General features: G+C 42.1%; 1 protein-coding gene across 3 annotated transcripts in view; it reads right to left on the bottom strand.

Moving 5' to 3' along the window:
- Positions 1-2,928: 2,928 nt before the first annotated feature.
- Positions 2,929-23,242, bottom strand: part of CAPN1 (calpain 1) — a 53,725-nt gene continuing 33,411 nt past the window's right edge. For all 3 annotated transcript variants that reach the window (XM_077822395.1, XM_077822396.1, XM_077822397.1), the window contains 16 exons: positions 20,789-20,872; positions 19,020-19,105; positions 17,708-17,782; positions 16,081-16,241; positions 15,203-15,378; positions 14,676-14,687; positions 13,451-13,662; positions 12,694-12,733; positions 11,796-11,861; positions 8,015-8,072; positions 7,519-7,583; positions 7,197-7,265; positions 6,843-6,921; positions 5,910-6,026; positions 5,050-5,108; positions 2,929-4,178 (listed from right to left, as the gene is read on the bottom strand). In XM_077822395.1, coding sequence (XP_077678521.1) covers positions 4,152-4,178; positions 5,050-5,108; positions 5,910-6,026; positions 6,843-6,921; positions 7,197-7,265; positions 7,519-7,583; positions 8,015-8,072; positions 11,796-11,861; positions 12,694-12,733; positions 13,451-13,662; positions 14,676-14,687; positions 15,203-15,378; positions 16,081-16,241; positions 17,708-17,782; positions 19,020-19,105; positions 20,789-20,872 — 1,386 coding nt within the window. In that variant the 3' untranslated portion in view covers positions 2,929-4,151. The remainder of the gene's footprint in view (positions 4,179-5,049; positions 5,109-5,909; positions 6,027-6,842; positions 6,922-7,196; positions 7,266-7,518; positions 7,584-8,014; positions 8,073-11,795; positions 11,862-12,693; positions 12,734-13,450; positions 13,663-14,675; positions 14,688-15,202; positions 15,379-16,080; positions 16,242-17,707; positions 17,783-19,019; positions 19,106-20,788; positions 20,873-23,242) is intronic.

Consider the following 23,242-nt stretch of genomic DNA (forward strand, 5'->3'; position numbering starts at 1 on the left):
TGCTCACCTTTCTTCCTTGTGTCAGGATCCTGAACTCGACCACCTCATGGTCACTGCCTCCCAGGTTCTCATCCACTTTTGCTTCCCCTACTAATTCTTCCCGGTTTGTGAGCAGCAGGTCAAGAAGAGCTCTGCCCCTAGTTGGTTCCTCCAGCACTTGCACCAGGAAATTGTCCCCTACACTTTCCAAAAACTTCTTGGATTGTCTGTGCACCGCTGTATTGCTCTCCCAGCGGATATCAGCGTGATTGAAGTCTCCCAATGAGAACCAGAGCCTGCGATCTAATAACTTCCGTTAGTTGCCAGAAGAAAGCCTCGTCCACCTCATCCCCCTGGTCTCGTAGTCTATAACAGACTCCCACCAGGACATCACTCTTGTTGCTCACACTTCTAAACTTAATCCAGAGACTCTCAGGTTTTTCTGCAGTTTCATACTGGACCTCTGAGCAGTCATACTGCTCTCTTACATACAATGCAACTCCGCCACCTTTTCTGCCCTGCCTGTCCTTCCTGAACAGTTTATATCCATCCATGACAGTACTCCAGTCATGTGAGTTATCCCACCAAGTCTCTGTTGTTCCAATCACATCATAATTCCTTGACTGTGCCAGGACTTCCAGTTCTCCCTGCTTGTTTCCCAGGCTTCTTGCATTTGTGTTTATGCACTTAAAATAACTCGCTGATTGTCCCACTTTCACAGTATGGGGCAGGAGCCCTCCCCTCTTGTGCTCTCCTGCTTGTGCTTCCTCCCGGTATCCCACTTCCCCACTTACCTCAGGACTTTGGTCTCCTTCCCCCGGTGAACCTAGTTTAAAGCCCTCCTCACTAGGTTAGCCAGCCTGCTTGCGAAGATGCTCTTCCCTCTCTTGGTTAGGTGGAGCCCGTCTCTGCCTAGCAGTTCTCCTTCTTGGAACACCATCCCATGGTCAAAGAATCCAAAGCCTTCTCTCCAACACCCCCTGCGTAGCTATTCGTTGACTTCCACGATTCGATGATCTGTACCTGGGCCTTTTCCTTCCACAGGAAGGATGGACGAGAACACTACTTGCCCCTCAAACTCCTTTATCCTTCTTCCCAGAGCCACGTAGTCTGCAGTGATCCGTTCAAGGTCATTCTTGGCAGTATCATTGGTGCCCATGTGGAGAAGCAGGAAGGGGTAGCGATCCGAGGGCTTGAAGAGTCTCGGCAGTCTCTCCGTCACATTGTGAATCCTAGTTCCTGGCAAGCAGCAGACGTCTCGGTTTTCCCGGTCAGGGCAGCAGATAGATGACTCAGTCCCCTTGAGGAGGGAGTCCCTGACCATCACCCCGCCCGCTTCTTTCTCTTGGCAGCGGTGGTCGTGGAACCCGCATCCCTCGGACAGTGCATCTCATGCCTTCCAATCGGCAGAGTCTCCTTCTGCTCCCTTCCCTCAGATGTATCATCTAGTCCACTCTCCGCATTACTACTTGTGGAAAGAACATGAAAACGGTTGCTTATCTGTATCTGCATTGCTGGTAGATGGACACTCCCCTTTCTTCTTCTGGAGGTCACATGCTGCCAAATTCCTTCACCGTCTGAAGGGTTCATGTAGCGTTCATGCACCTGGAAACAGTCTGGGCACACCCTGACTGTTGTGTAGGAGCAATGCACACATTGCTCTGCTCTGTCCAAGGACATGGACCATGGAAACATGGACCATCTGGGAAGTCAAAATAAGGACATCAACCGTGGGAAGCTTCCTCGGCCTAAGCTCAAGGCCTGAGAATAAAGATTGTAGTAGATAGAGGCTAGTAAATAGGAATATTAATCAAAGTCATATTATTTCCTTTGTTGATGCCTTTTGCGGTCGGCTGGGGTATGTAATGCGCAGGGGGGAGAGAAATAAAAGAGAGGTGGAAAAGCTGACAGGGGCAATCCCGTCAGCAGACCAGCCTGCTTGCTTGCCTAAAGCCGTGTCCTGTCTTGTATTGAACCGCCACCACCATCCTTCTGTCCCCGCTGCGCAGCCTACACTGAATCTTCAGAATGTTGTGTCCGTAGAAGCATATCCTGACATCTGTCCAGGAAATCTTCAGTTTCTCTTATGCAATGTAGGGTTGATTCTTGTTTCTCCAGACCTTGAACCTTCTCTTCTAATATGGAGACCAGCTTGCACTTTTTACAGACAAAGTTGCTTCTGTTCTGTGGAAGAAAGACAAACATGGCACATTCTATGCAGGTAACAACAGCTGAATGCTCACCATCCATATTACCTTCTTTCTAAGAGCTTCCTCAGATGTTGTAGTAACTACTCAGAGAATCCTGCAAGATGAAAGCCTCTGTGGTTCGCAGCTGACTGGCTTTTTATAACTGTCAGACCCACTCAAGGCTCACCTGGAACAAATTTTACTAGTAAAATTATTGTAGGCAATAATCCAAATTATCCCATTTTCTGTCTCCCAAGATAATACTAATCTGTTTGAGGCAGAGCTTCATCTGATGTAAGTTGTTATAGGGTCGTAATTGTCATAGTTCCAAATTCATGACCTCAGTGGAGCTATAAACAATTTATACTTAATGACTATCTGCCCCCGGGTTTCCAGTAGTATAATCAGAATGCTAGAATTGATTTTTAAAGTATTCTATTTTCAACATGAGTGGTAAGTAGGCACACTTTTTTTTTTTAATTCAACACACTATTTGGCTTCTCAGATTCAATATATTTTACACCTTAGCTTTAACTCCACAATTCAGAGTGCCAGTTAGTATTTCTCTCTGCAGACGGATTGCTGGCCCAGACCTTGGCACATAACCACGTAAGTCCAGCCTGAACCAGAGAAACTTGGATATAGAGTTTATGTTTTGTTTTGTATTGGAGCCTTGTGTATATGCGCTAAGCTAACAACCCAAAATGACAGGATGGCTGAATTTTTCAAATGAACAGAAAGGAATAAACCACAGAGAAAATGGTTTTAATAATATTTTTAAAATTTATTTTTGGCATTAAAACATTCGGTTTCTGTAATACAAAATAAAACTACTCAATATGTGTGTATAACATAATCCCTGATATTGATTCTTCTGGCAATGTTAAATAAGCATGCTAATCACCTCAAAATCCCCTTATCACATACAGGAATATAAAAAATAGCAAATGACCAGAACATTTTGACCTCAGAGAGGGAAGGCTTTGGAGAGTGTTCATGCCACTTTAAGCTTGGATAAGTACACCAGAAGTGTGAAAAGGCAAAGGTGAAATAGGTGAAAGGTGTTTGGCTATTGTAGTCTTGAGGCTCAAGAAATACCAGGTCAACCATCTCAAGGTGAAGGCTTTTCACAGTGCACCATGAATGAGGTTCACACATTGCCAGTTCGCTGGGCCCTTTCTCACTGTCCCTCTCTCATGTATATTCTCAAATGTAAAGAGAGCATGGAACAGGGCTCATTTAAAGAGACCTGCAAATACAGCCCTAATCCTTTTGGGGTCTGTCTCAGGAAATTGAAAACCAAAAAGCCAGAGCCTGAAACGGAAGTTCTGGGGGTGGGTGAGGAGAGAAGAGTGGAGAGTAAAGACCAGTAATCCAAGGACAGGAAGGGAGTGGGTTGAGGGAAAGAGGTTGCCGTGGCACATTGTAATATTTAGCACTTCAGTTAGAGTCTTCACTAACAAAGCAATCAAGAACAAATCCAAAAAGCAAAGGGCAGAGAAGGAGCCTAGAAAATGTGACCTCTGGAAAGCAGCAGCTTTTCTAGGATACTCTGCATGGTGGGCTCTACATCATCCCCCATTGGCATCAGCAGACGTACTTATCCATTTAAAAAAAATAAGCACATAATTGAATGAGAAGGCCCATATGTGGCTTTGACACTGTGTCCTACAGTTTCTCACCAAAATGTTGCACTAAAAATTAAAAACAGCACGGCTTTATCTGCCTGAGGGAAGGTGCAGAAAGGCTTCCAAGGACAAGGCAACCAGGCATAAGTCTAGGAACTGATAAGATTATGTCCATGCTTAGGCGTGGGGTCCCTTTGTCCAAAGTGAGGCTTCTGTAGGTGTGGGGCAAGGAGTAGAGGCAGCAAGGAGGAGGAGACATCCCCCCTCCCCCTTATCCCAAGGCAAAGGCACTTGCAGCTGAGATTACATGGGGAAGAAAGCTGAATAGCTGGGTGGGAGTGGCTCCTTTTCTTCTTCAAGCAAACATGGTTAGCTGTAACCACTGCAGAGGAGAAAGAAAGAGAATGTGTATCATCTCCAGGAACCTGCATCTCCATTTCCACCTGAAACCATTACCATATTAACGAGGAATCAGTGTACATTTCTTTGTACTACATCTAAAGGAAGGAAAGCGCCAAAGCATGTATAGCATAACATGTTTGTTTGTACAACAAAAGTATGTGTCTATGCCCTCTTCTTGCTCCAAGCCTTTCAGACTCTACTTTCATATCCACCTAAGGGCATGCTCCAAAATCCATTGAAAGCAGTGGAATGACTTCTATTAAAAGTGGTCTTTAGATCAGGCCCCAGATGAGGAGACCACTAGCTGACAGCATTACTCTGCTGGGATAAAATAAATCAAAAAGTCTTGGTAAACCTACCAGTTTGTATTAAAAACCGAAGTAGTTTATGGGAACACTTGGGGGGCAAATTGGTGTTTGAGACAAATTTACAGATTAGTAATTAATTATAATTGCATATCCATAGCCACTTTCATCAAGGACCACAAATTAGTAGTTGTAGTAGTAAGTATTAATAAATTCAAAGCCTCATAACACCTGTATGAGGTAGGTATTTTTGCTAGAGATGGACAAACTGAGGCATACTATTATGCCCAAAATTCGTGAGAGAGCTGGGACAGAACCAAGAAATCCTGATTCTCTATCATTTGCACTAAATACTGGAGAACACTATCACTACCTCTTTTGTGGCTGAATGTGTAGTGAATTGTAATTATTTTTCTTATGACTCATAGAATAATGAGCAAGGGGAGGAGCAAGACTAACATGGGAGGTGTTAATATCTACTCCAGAGGGCCAGCTATGGGAAGTAAGAGACCCACGCAAACCAGGAGGAGGAAAAAAAGTATGTACCTTAAATAAGTCGAAAGTGACAATTCCATCTTTATCTGTGTCCAGAGATTGAAAAAACCCTACAAAGATGGGGAAAGGGGGGAAGAGGGGAATGTTTTGTAATTATTATTTTTTAATTGCACCATTTAAAAACCTTTATGCCTCTGGGTATTTCTCAGACCTCCTATAGAAAGTAGTATACCTCTGAATTCTCTCTAAATGGAATATGTACCACTTCACCAAGAAAACCTGCTGGAGAACGTTTACCTTCCCTTTACTGCGTTTTAATCCAACATTGCATCAGAATCCATTGAATGAAACTCATGTACAATTCTTGCTACCAACAGAATAAAGGTAGGGGGCCCAGCCCTTTCAAATCGAAATAAAGACGGGGTTAAAAAATAAACTGTGGTGCTGGTATTTGCAATAAAATTACTAACAGATGCTTCAACTAGTAATCTCTCCATCAAAGAGCTCTCTGTCCTGCATATTATCCCTGCCTTCTGCCATCTACCCTCGTTGATAGTCTGCTAATCCCAACAAATAGCTTTACAACAGTTGTTAAATATTCCGTGAGTAGCACCATCAACCAATGGCTCACGGTCAAGAGTTTGAATAGAGCCAACGCAAAATGCTGACTGTTGGGAAAATACTCACTGTCAGCACCAAATGGGTTACCTGATACCATGGGCATTAGTACCCAAACTTCATGAGCTGGCACAGATCAAGAAAATATTTTAAATGTGAGTAGGTTAGAGTCTGATTTCCAGCTGGGTTGTACACAAAAATATCTGTATAGTACCATAATAGGAAATTCTTACCCACATGGTAAGAAACAACACGTTAGAAACATAAAAATACTTTCAGAAATTTGTACTTACTGAACATGGTTTCAAGTCGTACTAAACAGCACACAAAGTTATCGAAGTCAACAGCCAAGTCAGGCTCCGAATAACGGGTGATGATCAATTCATACAGTTTCTTGTTCAGTTTAAAGCCTGTCAAAACATTACTATATTAAAAAGTCAAGCAAGTTAAAACAGCATTACACCATTTGATTTCAGGCAAACAGGTATTACATGGAGTAAACAGACCAGTGTTGGAAAGTCTTGTATGTATAGAGAGATCTGTTTATTCATCACTGAGGCCAAGAATTTAGCTTGATTCAAAAAAGGATTGGCCATTTATATGGATAACTAGAATATCCTGGATTATAGTAAGGATTAAAAAAACCCAGAGTTTTGGAAGGGATATAAATATTTATGTTGTAGGACATTAGCCAAGAGGGGTTAGGAAGAAACTTTCTCTGTGGGCAGGTTACTCCATAACTACAGGGTTTCTGAAGCAGCTCGTATGGGCACTGTTCGAAATAGGATAGACTGTTAGATGGACCACTGATCTGATCCAGTATGATTATTCTTTGCTACTACCAATCAAATCTTGTCATTTTGGATTGTAACAAGCAACTACTGTGGTTTTCTGTGCAACCACAAGAGGGCACATAATTTCTTGCACAGAGCACAGTAGCACTTAGGTCAGCTACATCTAAAGCAGGGTTGCATAGATCTTACTGGAGCTCTCTTCTTTGGCTTTACTCAGAATTTTAACCTATCATACAACTGTTTGATCATTTTTCTACAGTGCCTAGATGGATTATCTGGACAAACCTATCAAAATCTTGGTTCCATCGTGGTTGGAATAAAGGGTACAAGTGGTATTTGTTTGGTTTCTGATGGAAATGATTACGAATTAACTGACAAATGAATTAAATGGAAGGCAGTAAGTTAACTCCATCATAGAATGTGATACATCACCTGCAGACTCCAGCGCCATTCGCATTTCATAGGCGCTCATGCATCCAGACTTGTCTAAATCAAACTTCCTAAAGACAGCCTTAACAAAAAAACAAAAAAGGACACATAAGGGTACTGGATACTCCTGAAGTGGGGTCAGCAATCTCATGGACTGTAATAAACAGAGTCACACAGTCTACTGAAAATGTGCAAAGATACCACATTGCTGTGTACACGAACAACAAAGGCTGAATTAAAAAAAAGCACCAAATTGTCAGTGCTGGTACCAGAGCATTTTCAGGTGACATCAGAAATTCTCTGTCATTGATATGGATAAGCTAAAGGAAGCAGGGGATCAATAGCAACTTCACCTACCAGGTAACTCCTAATTTTGTTCCAGAGGATGTTGAATTCCACCAGTCCTAATTTCCCATTTCCATCTCTCTATTCAGGAAAAATTATTAAGGAGAAATGTTTATAAGCTATTGTACTTCCTGAAGAGGAACTTCCTCTCCCATCGCACCCCAAGAAGAAACCAACCAAAGTCTCCACTAAACACTAGCACCCTGGCAGCTATGTCATTTTTACTTAATCTTAAAAAAAATCCCCTCATGACCGGTCTACTTCTTACAGGCATGACACAACCCAAAGGGCCAGGAAGTCACTTGCATGTAACAAAGATGCAGAAGGAGGATACATCCATGAGGTTCACCATACTTCGGCATGACTCAGTACTGAACCCTTTAGTCCGGAGGTCTTTATCTGGAATTTAAAGCAAAGAGGGGGCAAAGGTAAGGCACATAGCAGAGTTGTTTATAATGCACTGTGTGAAAAGCTAGCACCCTCGTTACAAACACTTGAGGGGTTTTTTTAGATTTCTTGTAAGAATGCAACCTTAATGAAGGAGTGAGGCAATAATTATTTTCATTTCCATCCTCTGCTAGTAGATAATGAGACTGCTTCCAGCCGGTGGAAGAGAGAAATATATTGATTCTGTCTCATATACTGGTACAACACTGATACTCAAAAAAGAATGCCAGTGCCCAAGCTACAGCTACCAGTCTGGGTGCATCAGATTGCTAGAACTACTTCAAGCAGAGAGCCGCATGGTACGCTGGATTACAGAGACTGACAAGAAATACCCAGATTCAGACTATGACATTAATAGGTCAGCTGGTTATCCCATTACTTACGTTTACTTATGATTTTGTTGAGGATAGTCTGCAGTTCTGAGACACTGATTTCCATATCCTGGAAGAACCGAAGAAATAATACTGCATTTCTATAGTGTCTCTCACCTCAAAGTGATTAAATTGATGTACAAATTATGTACAGAACCACCCATGGCTAAGATGCAGCCACATTTATTATATGAATTGTGTCAGCAAGTAACAGTGCATAGCAACACCACACATTAGTTTAGGATGGGAAGTGAAGAATATGCTAGCCAACTGAAACTTCCGGAGACGTTTTAGAGGCAGAATTGGAATTTGGCTAAAATGACTTGGGCCAAACCCTCTATATTTCTGTGAGAAGTCAGTGTCTTGAGATTCATAGATTTAAAGGCCAGGAGGGACTTACTCTGACCTTCTGCAAAGCATAAGATGGAGAGTCTCACCCAATAATTTCTGCATTTAACCCATAACTTCTACTTGAGCTATAGCAAATCTTTTAGAAAGATATCCAGTCTTGATTTGAAGACTTCAGGTAATGAAGAATACACCACATTCCTAGCTAAATTATTCTAGTGATTAATTTCCCTCACTGTTAAAAATGTCCCCTTATTTCTAATCTGAATTTGTCTACCTTCAGCTTCCAGTCACTGGATCTCATTGTGTCTTTTCTGCTAAATTAAAGAGCTGTCTATTTTCAGAAATCTCTTCCCCATATATTTACTTGTGGAATACAATTGTAAGCAGTGTCAGGATGAGCTCCACCCTGACATCTGGTGGTGAGGTGTGGCAAGTTGTGGAAAAGAACTTCAGGGGCCGATGTCATTTGCATAGGCACACCCACCACGCCTAGAATGAGACCATAGCTGCTCAAATGGTCACTTTGGCTGCTGTGGGATCCCCAGCGTCTCTGTTATTGGGGCAGGAAGAATAAATTGTTATTACCCTGATTATGGGAACTGTGCTTGGAACTGTACGTGGCCTTTTGTTATGATGGAGGGATTCACCATCAACTAAGTAGCACTCGCTAGGCAAGGGTCATGGGTTCCAAAACTGTGTGAATAGAGAGAGGCTGGGGACAAGTATTAATACTTGGTGGCATGGGCCCCTTGGTGAGGGCCTTACATGCTAATTGCACTTCCTCCTCTCTCCACTGTGGAATATCAGAGCTAATTTTGATTTCATTAGAAGTCTAGTTATAGGCTGCTGAGCTCACTTTGGGCTGACAGTACACCAGCACTGGGGCTCCCCTACTACAAGCTGAATTCACCTAAGAGCTGAAATCACTGAGTGTTGTGTTAAGTAGTGGGGGAGCCTGAAGATATATTGTGGAGCAGTTTGCGGCACGGCTGGTGAAGCAGTTCAACGCGGAGCAGTGTGTGGATGGCAGGAGCTGCTTGTGGGTCGTGGAGCTGAGCGAAGGAGTTCGTGGGGCAGCTGGCGGAGCGGAGCGCAGCTGAGCGAAGGAGTTCGTGGGGCGGCTAGCGGAGCGAAGGAGTTCGTGGGGCGGCTGGCGGAGCGGAGCGCAGCTGAGCGAAGGAGTTCGTGGGGCGGCTGGCGGAGCGAAGGAGTTCGTGGGGCGGCTGGCGGAGCGGAGCGGAGCGCAGCGGAGCGAAGGAGTTTGTGGGGCGGCTGGCGGAGCGGAGCGCTGCTATGGAGCTGTGGGGCGGTCAGCTTCAGATCATGTAAGGTGCCTCTTACCCCCGTCCCATTTCCACCCAGGTTGGGGGGTAAAGCTCCGCAGATAAACTTTCGAACTCTGGGGCTGCCCTGACCAGGGACAGAGACTTTTGGGGCATTGGACTTTTGGGACCTTGGGTGATTTGGGGTTGCTGGACTCAAGAACCAAAGGGAAAAGGGCATGCCCCAATTTGCCTGGGGTGGGTTTTTTTTGCTCATGGGTTGTGTTATGAATCCTGTTGGTGGTGTTTCCCCAACATAATGCCACATTGTTTCTCTCTGTTATTAAAAGGCTTTTGCTACACTCAGGCTATGTGCTTGCGAGAGGGGAAGTATTGCCTCTTGGAGGCGCCCAGCGGGGGTGGTATATATTTGTCCCAGGTCACTGGGTGGGGGCTCGAGCCGGTTTGCATTGTGTTATTGGAATGGATCCCCTAGATATTGAACCCGGCCCTTGTTGCTGCCAACTCTGACGGGCAGAAGGGTTACACAATAAAAAGTCACTTTCATTCTTCTCTTGAGTAAACTACATAGACTGAGCTTCTTATGTCTCCGACACGAAGGTATGTTTTCCATACCTTGAATTGTTCTTGTAGCTCTTTTCTGTACCTTTTTCCCAATTGTTCAACAAGCTTTTTGAAATTTGGATACCAGAATGGTCTCACTAATGCCATGTACAGAGGTAATACCACCTCCTTTCTCCTACTTTATATTACCTTGCTTATATATCCAAAGACTGTGCTTGCTGTCTTAGCTACTGCATCACACAGGGAGCACATGTTCAACTTTAATTATCATAAACTGTCAAGGCAAAACGTCCAGCAGCAGTGCTCCCTCCTACTACCACATGGAGGCATTAATTCAGTAATGACGCAGTTGGAAAACTGTCACCTAAAAAGATAGTCAACACCATTTCGCATAGAACCTCATTTTTCTTTGGAGGTAATCCAGTCAGCTACTGAGGCCTAATCATACTTTTATTCTTACATCATGTGAAGCAAAATATTAGTCTAGCAGCTGGACTAAGGTATGGTATGGGGAGAAAAGATTTAGAATTAGACGATTCACACCTCAAGTGTCCTAAATCTGAAAAAGGACAAACAATACAGCCAGCTCATTTTGCTGAATAATTGGAAAGCATTTCATCTTGTGTAGAGATGATGCTTGTATATGTTAGATTAAAATGTAAGTAAAGAACTGGTTTTGGGGCCTAAAATTTAGGCTTGATAATAATAAGGCCTAGTAAAATATAAGTGAAGTAAAGTGAGACAATTCAGAGGCAAGTTAGAGACAAATTATGGTCAAGTAGTAAATATGTTTTTGTTTTAACTGATTTTAGCAGGTGTTGTAAGAAAATTTTTGGATGGTTTGGAATATTGGTAACTGTTGAAACTGCATTGACGCAAATGATAATTAGAATGATGTTTGATATTTATAGCCAATGAGTAAAAGACATTCAGTTTGGGGGTACAGAAGATTAAATATGGTAGTGGAAATATAGATATGGTAAAAGGTAGACTTAATTAATTAACGGATGTTGTTACAATTGATGATAAAAACAGTAGTATGCTAATTTTATATTAGTGCACTCATTCACCATTAAGATACCATTAGAGAGAAGATTATATTCCCCTTCTTCTCATCCAGGGATTGATCATCTCTGGATGCACCATTTCATCTTGGAATGTCCGCATAAAGGCAGTGTACGGTTATATTGTAATGCCTGTTTGCTTCAATTAATTATTTTATTTTAAATGAAATCTTTAATTCTATCACTCATTGTGTCATTCACAGTCCTCCAATAAATTAAATTATCTGTAACTGCTCTGGAGGATCAAACTGAATGAGTGCAGTTTGGTTCTATTTCTTATCTTTAAACTCTTACTTGGGAACACATAAATCAAGGTTACACTTGCTCCAGCTGCTTAGAAAATGATATTGTAATAAGTAGGGACTCCTCAATGGGACCACTATGTAGATAGTACATAGATTTTTCTTTATACACGTTGCTTTTCCACCCATCGCCAAAGGAATAAGAGCTGCAGCTACACCTCCTTCAAAGTTAGCAGGTTTGACATATACTTGCCCCTTCATCTTAACTCAGTAAGAACAGCACACTTACCGCTCCAGCGAGCTGCTTGAAAAGTTGCTTGAAACTGTCATCAATCTCACTTTCAGAAAGCACTTTCTGAGGAAAGAGAACAAACTTTTGATTGGCTACTTCTCAGAAGAGTAAAGTACACAGCCCATGAAAGGCATGCAGCAAGGAAATATGTATCCCAGGAAATCTGTTGTGAGCCTATGGCTGGACAGGAGAATACAGAAGTAGTAAAGATATCATGGCAACAATAGCCAAGCAGTAGAATCCCACATTTGAGTATTTGAATCCCACATTCTGCTTCTCACTCCTTAAACCAGGAGGGGAGGGGTTGTGCAGTAAAAATAATGCATTTAGCTCCTGAGGGAATTAGGTTTAGGTCACTCGAGCAATACCTTAGCACCACTAAATCAGAACTCTTACACAAGTCCAGTTTCCCCAGAGAGCAGAGACATGTTGCATAGGGATGGGGAACTATAGTAGGTAAAAATCTGCGTTCAACCCAGATCTTCTGCTGTTCAGGCCTCTGGTTACATGACAGCTAGGTTGAGTCAGCCTCAGAAGTTGTACTACATGGATAGAGCCATAGTAGCTAGTTAAGGATATGGCACTGCAAGAGATGGATCTCTGGCTTCTTATGCAAGGAAACAACACTTTCTAGCTGCCTATTCTACTGAAAAGGGCAAGCATTGGCATGTAGTTTATTAGCATGGAAAGAAAATAATTTTAAAAAGTTATCAGAAGAATGTAAGGAAACAGGAGGAGCCTCTTATGATGACTATATGAACAGAGCTCTCGGAACATAGCCACAGGCTGTGAATTGAAACCAAGTGACTGTGCTAGAACTCTGAGTGGTCTTAAACCTCAAAAAGGAATCCTTAGTCTCTGCTCTTGCAGAGGTTAGTGGATAAGGGGTTCTTACTTCATCTGGAAGATTAGCCTGGATCTGATCATCCATCTCCCTGCAGAAACACAGACAAAATGTCCATGAAGGAATCAAAATAGCAAAACCCTTGTGGCAAGAGAGGAGGTACTGTGTGGCCACAATATTGTGTGAGCATGTATAAATGCTATACATTAGTTCTCAGGGGGACAAGTTTCTGGGTGCAAGAGAGGCTGGTACCTATGTTTCAGTAATGTTTGGCAGCCCCAAACCCTTATGGGCCCAGGGAAATAGATGAAAGGCTCTAATGCAGGATCTCTAGCATAGCAGGACACAATACTATCCATTGTATCAGCCCTCTCTTTTTCCAACCATCACATCTCCTACATATTGGTTTCCACAGCCACATGGACTACAGGCCTTGGCTGATCTAAAATAAGTAAGTTTGTGACACATTCCTTCTTCACAATCAGTCAGAGAGAGAAAAATACGAAGCTTGGGAACAAAAGTTCCCAAAGATTACAAAAACCTGATAATAGAGATACATGAATAAAATCCCACACTCGTGTACTAACTGCAGTCCTGTGAAAGGGCCCTGACATTATTAAAGTTTCCCCTATATTGGAAAGCCCTCATAGGCTAGCATCAGTTAGAAAAAGCAAGTATGGGGATGCCAGCGGTGGTAGTGGTACTGGACATGATTCATCCCGCTCTCCTCTGGGACCCAATTCCTGGGAAACAGCTACTAGTTCACACAAAACACCTGCCATAATCAAAGATGAGCCTTGAGACTTACTCAGTTCCAGCTTTTTTCTCTGAGAAGACCCTGAGGACAAAATCTCCTTCCTTGTTAGGTTCGAAGGTGGAAGGCACAACAATATACTCCCCTGGAGGCAACTTGAAGCGTGTGCTGACTTCACGAAGGTTTATGAACTGCTCCGAGCGGGCTCGTGAGGCATTTGCCAGGAAGAAATCTCGTTTCAGGTGAACTGCAGACTGGCCTACAAACTGCCAGAGAGAGACATATAGTTACCGCCACGAGCTGGCAAATCTTCTGCTCCACACAGGCTGCTAAAGGCCCAGTACAAAGGTCTAGCCAACCAGGATGTTTAAATAGTACCATAATAAAAGATAAGGAAGATCCCTGGAAAAAGGCAGAGGGTCCTTTGGAAGCACACTGGTCAAGACATTGGCATTTTGCCTCTGTGCCACATAGGTTTTCCTGCTCAAATAATGAGTGAAAATAAATGTAATGGCTGCCACACATTGAATCAAACCTCAGGTTCCCATATTCCCAGCCTGCAGGGTCTGAGAACTGCATCGCATTCCTTTGGCTAACTCAAGAGCAGAGTTAATGGGCTCTGATGGGAACTGTGCTCCTCCCTCTTAAAACAAGTATAGGATGGTCCAACCCAGGGAAGCAGAAAGGATAACATTAAAGAGAAAGGATGGTCCAGTGGTCAGGGTAATAGCTGAGGACTTAAGAGACCTGAGTTCAAGACCCTGCTCTGCCAGACCTCCTGTATGACTTTGGGCAAGTCACTTAGACTCTCTGTGCCATAGTTCTCCATTTGTAAAACAGGGATACTTCCCTACCTCATAGTGGTATAATGATTAAGGATTTGGAGGTGCTCATATACTACAGTGATAGAGGCAATACAAGTACCTAAGAGATATTTAGAATAAAAATAGGACCTTAGAAAACTCACACACACACAAAATGTCATTACAGTACATCAGTTCCTGTTAATGGTGTGTCAATAGAAGAATGAAAAATTCCATAAAAGTAAGACATGCTGTTCAGACCATGATCTGGATGAATATCAAAGAACTCAGATTGTCTGGGATGGATACAAAATAAAAGCCTTGGAGCTACCTTGATCGTTTCTAAATGAAGAAGTGTCTGAATCCAAAGTGAAGCCACATTATGCATCATCATGCAAGGTTATCCCTACCAAAAGGATTGATTTAAATATGCATTACCTTTAGTTGGTATCTGATGAAAGAATTTCCATACATACCTCAGGAGGAACCTTTAGAGATACAAATTAGAAGTCAGTAAGTTACAATGAAACTAATGTTCTGTTAGCCAACAGGAAAAAGATAACATATATATTTAGTTATTTACTTAGCCAGCCATCTTCTGCATTCCTATAATTACCATTTCAAGTATTTATGCTTGGATCAGAGTTTAAGCAATGGTTTCCCCTCACATCTCTTACTTCTCTTGTGTCATTGCAATGAAGTATACATGGTGTTCAGGGGCACCCATCCTTGAAACCTAGGTCACCTTCCCCTCCCTACTCCCCATACTGCTGTTCCTATTAGGAAGCCCTGCTGCCCCAACAAGCTGGGGTGACAGGTTAATTCATCCAAGGTACAGAGGCAGCTCCACAATGAGCTAACATTTGAAGGCTAATTATATGCAATTGATCCTATTAATCTTATAAAGAACTGTTATTCTCAGAGGGGAGAGAGACAAGGAGGTTGTGCTAACCAGAAGCTACGGATCTCTGAGAGCATGGATTGTTACAGAGCCCATAGTTACCTCATAGACAGCAAAGCCAATGGTCTCCATGTCCTTCCCATATTGCCTTTCCCTGCGACGGTGCTTCTGCATGAGTGCCAGGAGAAAGCTGCAGCCCGATTCTCTGCTGTAGTCATCATCATTATCATCCACCTCTTCCAGTCGGATTTTAAACTGAGGATTTATCCAGAACGTAGCTGAAGGGCAGGAAGAGAAAGGAATAAATTAAACAACAAGCTATCCTTACATATTCCTGGTTGTTTTAAGGTATAGGGTATGTCTGCACTGCAATCACAGGGCGTGACTGTGGATCATCATGTAGACATACTTAAGATAGCTTTAACATATCTAGCTTGGGCACTGTTAGCAATAAAGCCATGGCAGCATGGGCTAGCCGCCCAAGTAATAGCCTAGGGTTCTGGGTGAGTTTGTACACCCTATGTTGAGGCCCAGGATGCCATGGCTTCAGTCCCATTGGTACCCAAGCTAGGTTGGGTTTATTTACGCAAGCTGCAGTCACACACATGTAGATTTACCCTTTGAGCCAAGAGTCTGTTAGTCCCTGAATGCGATGAAAACCTGATCACCCCAGTACAAAACAGTCACTGGAAATGGATAGACCACTATTCATGGTAATCAAAATTTTCACTCATTCATAGTTTAAATTGATCGCAAAAGTGTAGTTCAGCAAATATATATCTAAAAATGAGCTTTCCTCGTTAACATGGGTCTCTGCAGCGGGTATTCTCAGTAAACTACAAACATTTCCTCAGGGAGCAGTGAAATTGTTATGTCTCAGTGTAAAACTGTTTTAACAGCCAGCATCAGGCTAGTTTGCTAAAATCAGGTGTTCTGGGTGGGTTAGCACTACAAGTAGCACACTGGACCATATACCTTACCTGGAAAATTCCTGCAGCCTCCAGCTGTGCTCCCCCGTCTCCAGGTGCCATCATAGAGTGTTGAGTTCCACTTGCGGAACTTGCGTGCTTTCAGTGCATCTGGAGTAAGGTTACAGATCTCCAGCCGTGTGAACTCTCTCAAAAAATCTTGGAAGGACATCCTAAGAAGAAAGAAATCCAGTGAGCTCACACAGGTGTCAGTCAGAGAAACTACCGCAAAAGTTTCTCTCAAGTTGAGCTGGGTGTGAAGCAGTTTTCCTATCCCATGTAAATTTCTGAGTGCGCAAAATGTTTTTCATCCCAAAGCAGGATAAAATTCAATCATATTTTCACAAACTGAAAAACCAAAAAAAAAAAAAAAAAAAATTCAGCTCAGGTCAAACAAAATATTTCTTTTTGGTAATTCCAAAACATTTTGATTTAGATTTTTTAAAGTTCTAGTTAGCTTAGATTTCTAAATAAAATCATCTCAGACCAGAAAAGTAGATTTTTCTTTTGACAATGTTGAAATGTTTCATTTTCACAATTTCAAAACTTTTTCCTTAACATATTTTGAGTCAGGAAATTTGTATAAATTGCCCTGTTTCACAAACAGCTTCGGTTTCAACAAATTCTGCATTTTTTGGTGAACAAACGTTTCACTGAAAAATTCCTAATCAGCTCTATCCTCAAGACCCATGATGCATTTGATGATCATGTTTTATGTAGCTATCAAAGCTTTCGACAGCCTCACAAAGAAAAGAGATCTTTTTGTTCTACTCTGATCCTTCACCAATTCATGCCTTTTATTCCTTGCTTGTATGGTAATAATTCCCGGCTATAGTGAATCCAAGATCTTATATTTTGGATTTACTTCTTATTCAAAATCCCACAGCAAAGGAGTCCAAGCCTTTTCAAAATCTTTTTATAATGATTGGTGAAAACCAACAGCACTACTCATTGTTTCCTTGTACCTCCCCACCCACACTTTGATCTGTTATATCCATCCGTTGTCTCTTATCCTATGTTGAGATTCTAAGCTCTCACAGGTAGGGACCATCTTTTTGTTGTTTGTACAGTACCTAGTACAACGGAGTCCTGGTCCATGAGTAGGGCTCCTAGACTTTATGGGAATACAAGTAAAAAATAATAATACTCTATAACATCTAAACAATATATAAAAGAAATTTAGAGGGCCAGATCCTCAGATGGTATAAATCAGTCTAACTTCATTATCTTCAGTTGAATTTCCCTGATTTATGCCAGCTGAAGATCAGCCCCATTGAGTTCACGGTGGATTTTTTTTTCTTTTTTCTTTTTGGTAGGGGAGCAGGTGGGTGGGAATATTATTTTCAGCTGCAAAGACCAATCTGTTTTGGTGTTTTTCCAAACTGACTTCATGGTTAGCTGAGTGCCACTCTCCAAAAAAGCACAAAACTGATTCCAGACAGCACTGAGATCCATTTGCAGCAAAAACATTTTCAAACATTTACTTCATGTAGCATGGGTTTTCACTGGTAAAAACACCACTTAAGACAAATTTAAAAAAACACAGAATCTCAGCTTATTTGTGCATATTTAAAACCCCTTTTAACTTGGTCACACGAGAGTAAAATAAGGGTTAGTGCAAACTGTGCTTTCCACTTACCAGAATTCCCCATCTTCCATTTTAATCCTTAGCTGCTGTCCCACAGATGGGTCCACCATGTTCCACTCAGAAGAGCTGCAGGGGTGAAGCAGTTCATACATGCCGTGAGTCCTATAGCTTGAACAACTCACAGTAAATTAAATTCTGGAAGAAGGAGGTGCAACTCCACTGACCTGTTGGAGCTATGCCAGTTACAACAGTGCTGAATTTGACCCATTGTGGGCAACATTATCATCCCACACTGCTCATTAGTAAGAAAAATATTATCATTACTGGCTGTAGACACATGTGGTCTGTATTCCAAGCAGTTCCTGTGCTGTTGCTCAGCAGTTTATTTCCAATTCCACAAATTGGGTGTAGGATCCAACCAAAATAATTCTGTTTTATACAGGTGTGACCCTAAGAGTACACCACTGCCAGGTGACACGTTGTTAGGATATTCACCCAAAGGGTGACATGTAACGTATCACTGGAAAACTCAGAACTCATTGATCATTAATATTATGTGTGGTGTATGTAATAGGTTCATATATCATCCTCATCACCATAATATCTGACTAACATCTGTCACACACGGTTCATTCTGTCTCTCATCCTCTCCATAGGGGAAGAATTGTGTGTGCAGTGGAATGCTTTGTCTTGGGATTTTTAATTTATTTGTTAAATGTACATGCTGGGGACTGAACAAATTTGCAATAGATAGAGCCTTTTACCTCTAGGTCACTAGTTCTGATACAGATTGGTAATGACTAGAAGCAGTTCCTTTCTGACAGCTATTTGCCATTTATCCAAGGTCCTTATCACCTTGATATCTAAGCAATGAGAGCCTATAGGAAGTGAATTGATACATCTGCAGTCCAATTCCTAGTGGGAAGATATCTACATCTCATTTATTATTATCCTAGTTGGCACTATTTGGTTCCCTTTTTGCCAGTTGCAGCAGTGTACAAGGACTGAACTACCCTCAACTTCAGATCTTCCTTTTAAGTCAGAGTGGAGATATGCTAGCAAGGGTTGTGTGTGGGAAGATTGACTGCTACCTAACCTATGCTGTGGAAGTTCAGTGTCTAGATCTGTCGAGCTGACACCTTCCACCAAGAGTAAATTTTATTTATTATTTTCCCCCTCCAATCTTCAGCATGGGCGCTGGAACAATTTGTGTAGTGGGGGTGCTGAGAGCCATTGAACCAAACTGTAAACCCTGTATATGATGGAAACCAGTTCAAACCAGGGGCTGTGGCAGCATCCGCAGTACCCCTAGTTCCAGCCCTTATGATCTTCAAAATCTGTATAAAAAGGAATTGATCCTTACTTATCACTCCAGGCTCCAGTCCATTCCACCTCTCCCCATGGGTTTCGCATTCGAATTAGATTAACATTCTGTCCTCGGAAGTTAATCTGTAATCACCACAGATATCCAGTTAGAGATACAATAACACTCGCTTTCTGTAGTATTTATGCCTTACAGCCAGGTGCACAAAGAATTGTCATGCAAAAGACTACGATAGAGAGGAGAAAAACATAACTAGCTTTTAACACGAGAGTGCTCTGAGGAAGAAAAACTGTGATTAGCTTTAAATGAAAACAACTTTTTCACTCTGCAGAAACTGTTGTGCAGAATTTGGATACTATTGGGATGAATGCTATAGGAAAAAACCTAAAATAGATCAGATAGTGAGAAAATTATTTCTTATGACCAAGAACTGTGTGCATACATGCCACTGTGCTCCATTAATTAAGGCCCTAGCCACAATGGTATCAGGACCTTACTAGCTACAGTCATACTTAAACATCATTATAGCTAATAAGGTTCTGATTCTATTGCAGACAGTGTTTTAAAGGGGCATTTTCAGGTATCCTCAGATATAGATATTTCTCTGCAGATGTTTAGAAGCCATACATAGCAGGTAGCATTGTGCTTTAAAACTGACCAGTCTAGTTTCACAGTCTTGGTGAATCACATATAGGCATCAAGAAGTATATGAGATTTTAAAATTCTTTCGACTTTAGTAATCCAAAAGTGTTATTAAGTAACACATAGAAACACATGGATTCTCTGCTCCTTGCAGTCTTTAAACCACGATTTGAGGACTTCAATAGCTCAGACATAGGTGAGAGGTTTATCGCAGGAGTGGGTGGGTGAGATTCTGTGGCCTGCGTTGTGCAGGTCAGACTAGATTATCATAATGGTCTGACCTTAATATCTATGAATCTATGATTTGTACATTGTGTGAAATCTGTCACAAGTGACAACCCAATATTACAAATGAACAAACAAACAAAAAAGGTTGCCTTATTTTTAAGGCTCAAATACAAAATACTAAATCATGCAGAGACTTTAAAGTGGTAGTTTAAAAAAAGTGAGTTGCTGGTTCAAGGGTATAGGTTTTTATTGCAGATTTATTATTTTTAACCTGACACATTCCCTTAAAACTACCAAGGCATCTAATTGCTGCAGAGGGCATGGGTAAAACAAAACTGGAGAAAGTGTGTTAATGTGCCAATCCTGCTCTGTCTCATGGGATTTAAGCAATAGTTGATGGTCACCCAATTACATCAGACAGGAAAAAAAAAAAAATGAACTCCACTTATTTTCTGCAAAGTCACAAACTTGTAACAAGATACATGCGAGGTGGTTGTGTCACAAAGACCTGCTACAGCAGAACCACTTGGGATGGGGTGGGCAATGGGGTAGGCAATGAAACATGGATCTGCCAGTGTACTGCACCCACTCCTCTTCTGTTTGACTTACTACCTAGCCCTACAACCCCACGATAAACACTGCAGTTATGATTCTTTCTGAAGGTCTTGAAAATCCCTCCAGACAACACACAACATATTTTGTCTTTTCAGACTGCTTTATATCTGAGACTCTCAAACATTCATGATTTAAATCCCAGGACATGGGTGTCTAAGATATTACTGTTCCTACTATATAGCTGGGCAGGCTCAAGTGAAGTGACTTTTGCAAGGTCACACAGCGACAGAATTGGGAATAGAACCCAGGAGACCTGATTCCCTGTTCTAACTACTGCACAACATTCCCTCTCTTCAAACTCTTCAAGGGAGTGAAGATTGTACCTGTTTGGCTCCTGTTACCGAATAGGCATGACCCTTCACCAGCTTTTTAAATGTTACAGCCTCCATGTCAAAAGCACTGGTAATCTACATTTAAAAAGCACACAAGAATACATGTTAAAGTTGATATTGGCTTTACCTCTGTCCCTAAAAGAAAAGACATATTAACTCATACTTAGCTTCTACACACACAGTAAACCCCAGTTCATGCGAGGACCACAGCTGAACACGTACAAATGAGCCACCATGCCACTGTTTTATTTTGTTCAGGTTTTTACAATGCAACCATCACTGTGGTACCTAAGCAACAGCATGGTTTTTTTGGATGTGCAGCCTTGCTCTCTCCCTGTTGCTGTAGTGCAGTGTTTCTCAACTTTTTTAGGTTGGTGACCCTTCATTCAAAGTCAAAAAATTTTCCAACCCCCCCCCCATATTTACTAAAAAAGAGTAAAAAAATTATTAATTATAAGCCCGTATGGTTGGTTTGGGTGTGTTTTCAGAGGTTGACAGAATAATTGACCTTGAACGTTAAGAGTGTGCAGAGAATGAGAAAGCAAGATTTTCTTTTCTTTAGATTGTAATAAAATATTCAACACTGTACAATGCCCCTGGATTGACTTTCATGACACCCTTGGGGGTCATGACCCACTGATTAAGAAACATTCCTCTAGTCTTTTCTAAGTCATTTATAAAATCTTTTAAAATGAATGCAGATACTCTTGAAACTTTATAGTGTTATGAGCTGGGTGAAGCATTGTTATGGGATTGAGACTGAACTCATTCTTCAATTAACAACTGTAAACATAAGCCCCATCTTAGCTTTGGTCTACACTACAGAGTTAGATTGATGTAAGGCAGCTTACATTGACCTAACTCCAAGCATCTACACTAAAACGCATGTCCCATCGATGTTACTCACCCACTACACCGACTTAATAACTGCACGTCCGTGAGAGGTGTAGCACTTAATTCATTATAGTTAGGTTGACAGAGTGTCAGTGTAGACACTGTGTTGCTTACGCCGACTGTTCCTGCATTTCAGAAGCAGATCCACAATGCCCCACACGGACAGTTAAATCAGTGCAGGCACTCCTGGTAAAGATGCACACCGCCGACACACAGAAGATAACGTGCATATGCAAAAGCTATTTAACTACTGCGGTGGCTGTACGCTGATGTAACGGAGATCAACTTAATTTTGTAGAAAGAAAAGGAGGACTTGTGGCACCTTAGAGACTAACCAATTTATTTGAGCATAAGTTTTCGTGAGCTACAGCTCACTTCATCGGATGCATTCAGTGAATGAAGTGAGCTGTAGCTCACGAAAGCTTATGCTCAAATAAATTGGTTAGTCTCTAAGGTGCCACAAGTCCTCCTGTTCTTTTTGCAAATACAGACTAACATAGCTGCTACTCTGAAACCTTAATTTTGTAGGGTAGTCTTGCTGTTTGGGTAAGGATGTGTATGGGGGAGAAGGTGCAACAGACAAGAAAGAAAGAGAGGAAGACAGTCTAACGGAGCAGCTGAAAACACGGTGGCTGACCCTCGGGGGAGGTTTTTGGGTTAGGAGTGCAGGCTAATGAGTGCTCTTGGTGCTGTGAGCAAAAAGAAACATAGAATCATAGAATATCAGGGTTGGAAGGGACCTCAGGAGGTCATCTAGTCCAACCCCCTGCTCAAAGCAGGACCAATCCCCAATTAAATCATCCCAGCCAGGGCTTTGTCAAGCCTGACCTTAAAAACTTCTAAGGAAGGAGATTCTACCACCTCCCTAGGTAATGCATTCCAGTGTTTCACCACCCTCCTAGTGAAGAAGTTTTTCCTAATATCCAACCTAAACCTCCCCCACTGCAACTTGAGACCATTACTCCTTGTCCTGTCCTCTTCTACCACTGAGAATAGTCTAGAACCATCCTCTCTGGAACCACCTCTCAGGTAGTTGAAAGCAGCTATCAAATCCCCTCTCATTCTTCTCTTCTGCAGACTAAACAATCCCAGTTCCCTCAGCCTCTCCTCATAAGTCATGTGTTCCAGACCCCAATCATTTTTGTTGCCCTTCGCTGGACTCTCTCCAATTTATCCACATCCTTCTTGTAGTGCGGGGCCCAAAACTGGACACAGTACTCCAGATGAGGCCTCACCAATGTCGAATAGAGGGGAACGATCACGTCCCTTGATCTGCTCGCTATGCCCCTACTTATACATCCCAAAATGCCATGGGCCTTCTTGGCAACAAGGGCACACTGCTGACTCATATCCAGCTTCTCGTCCACTGTCACCCCTAGGTCCTTTTCCGCAGAACTGCTGCCGAGCCATTCGGTCCCTAGTCTGTAGCTGTGCATTGGGTTCTTCCGTCCTAAGTGCAGTACCCTGCACTTATCCTTACTGAACCTCATCAGATTTCTTTTGGCCCAATCCTCCAATTTGTCTAGGTCCCTCTGTATCCTATCCCTGCCC

The sequence above is a fragment of the Eretmochelys imbricata genome, chromosome 7, assembly GCF_965152235.1.
Source record: "Eretmochelys imbricata isolate rEreImb1 chromosome 7, rEreImb1.hap1, whole genome shotgun sequence".
Lineage (NCBI taxonomy): Eukaryota > Metazoa > Chordata > Testudines > Cheloniidae > Eretmochelys > Eretmochelys imbricata.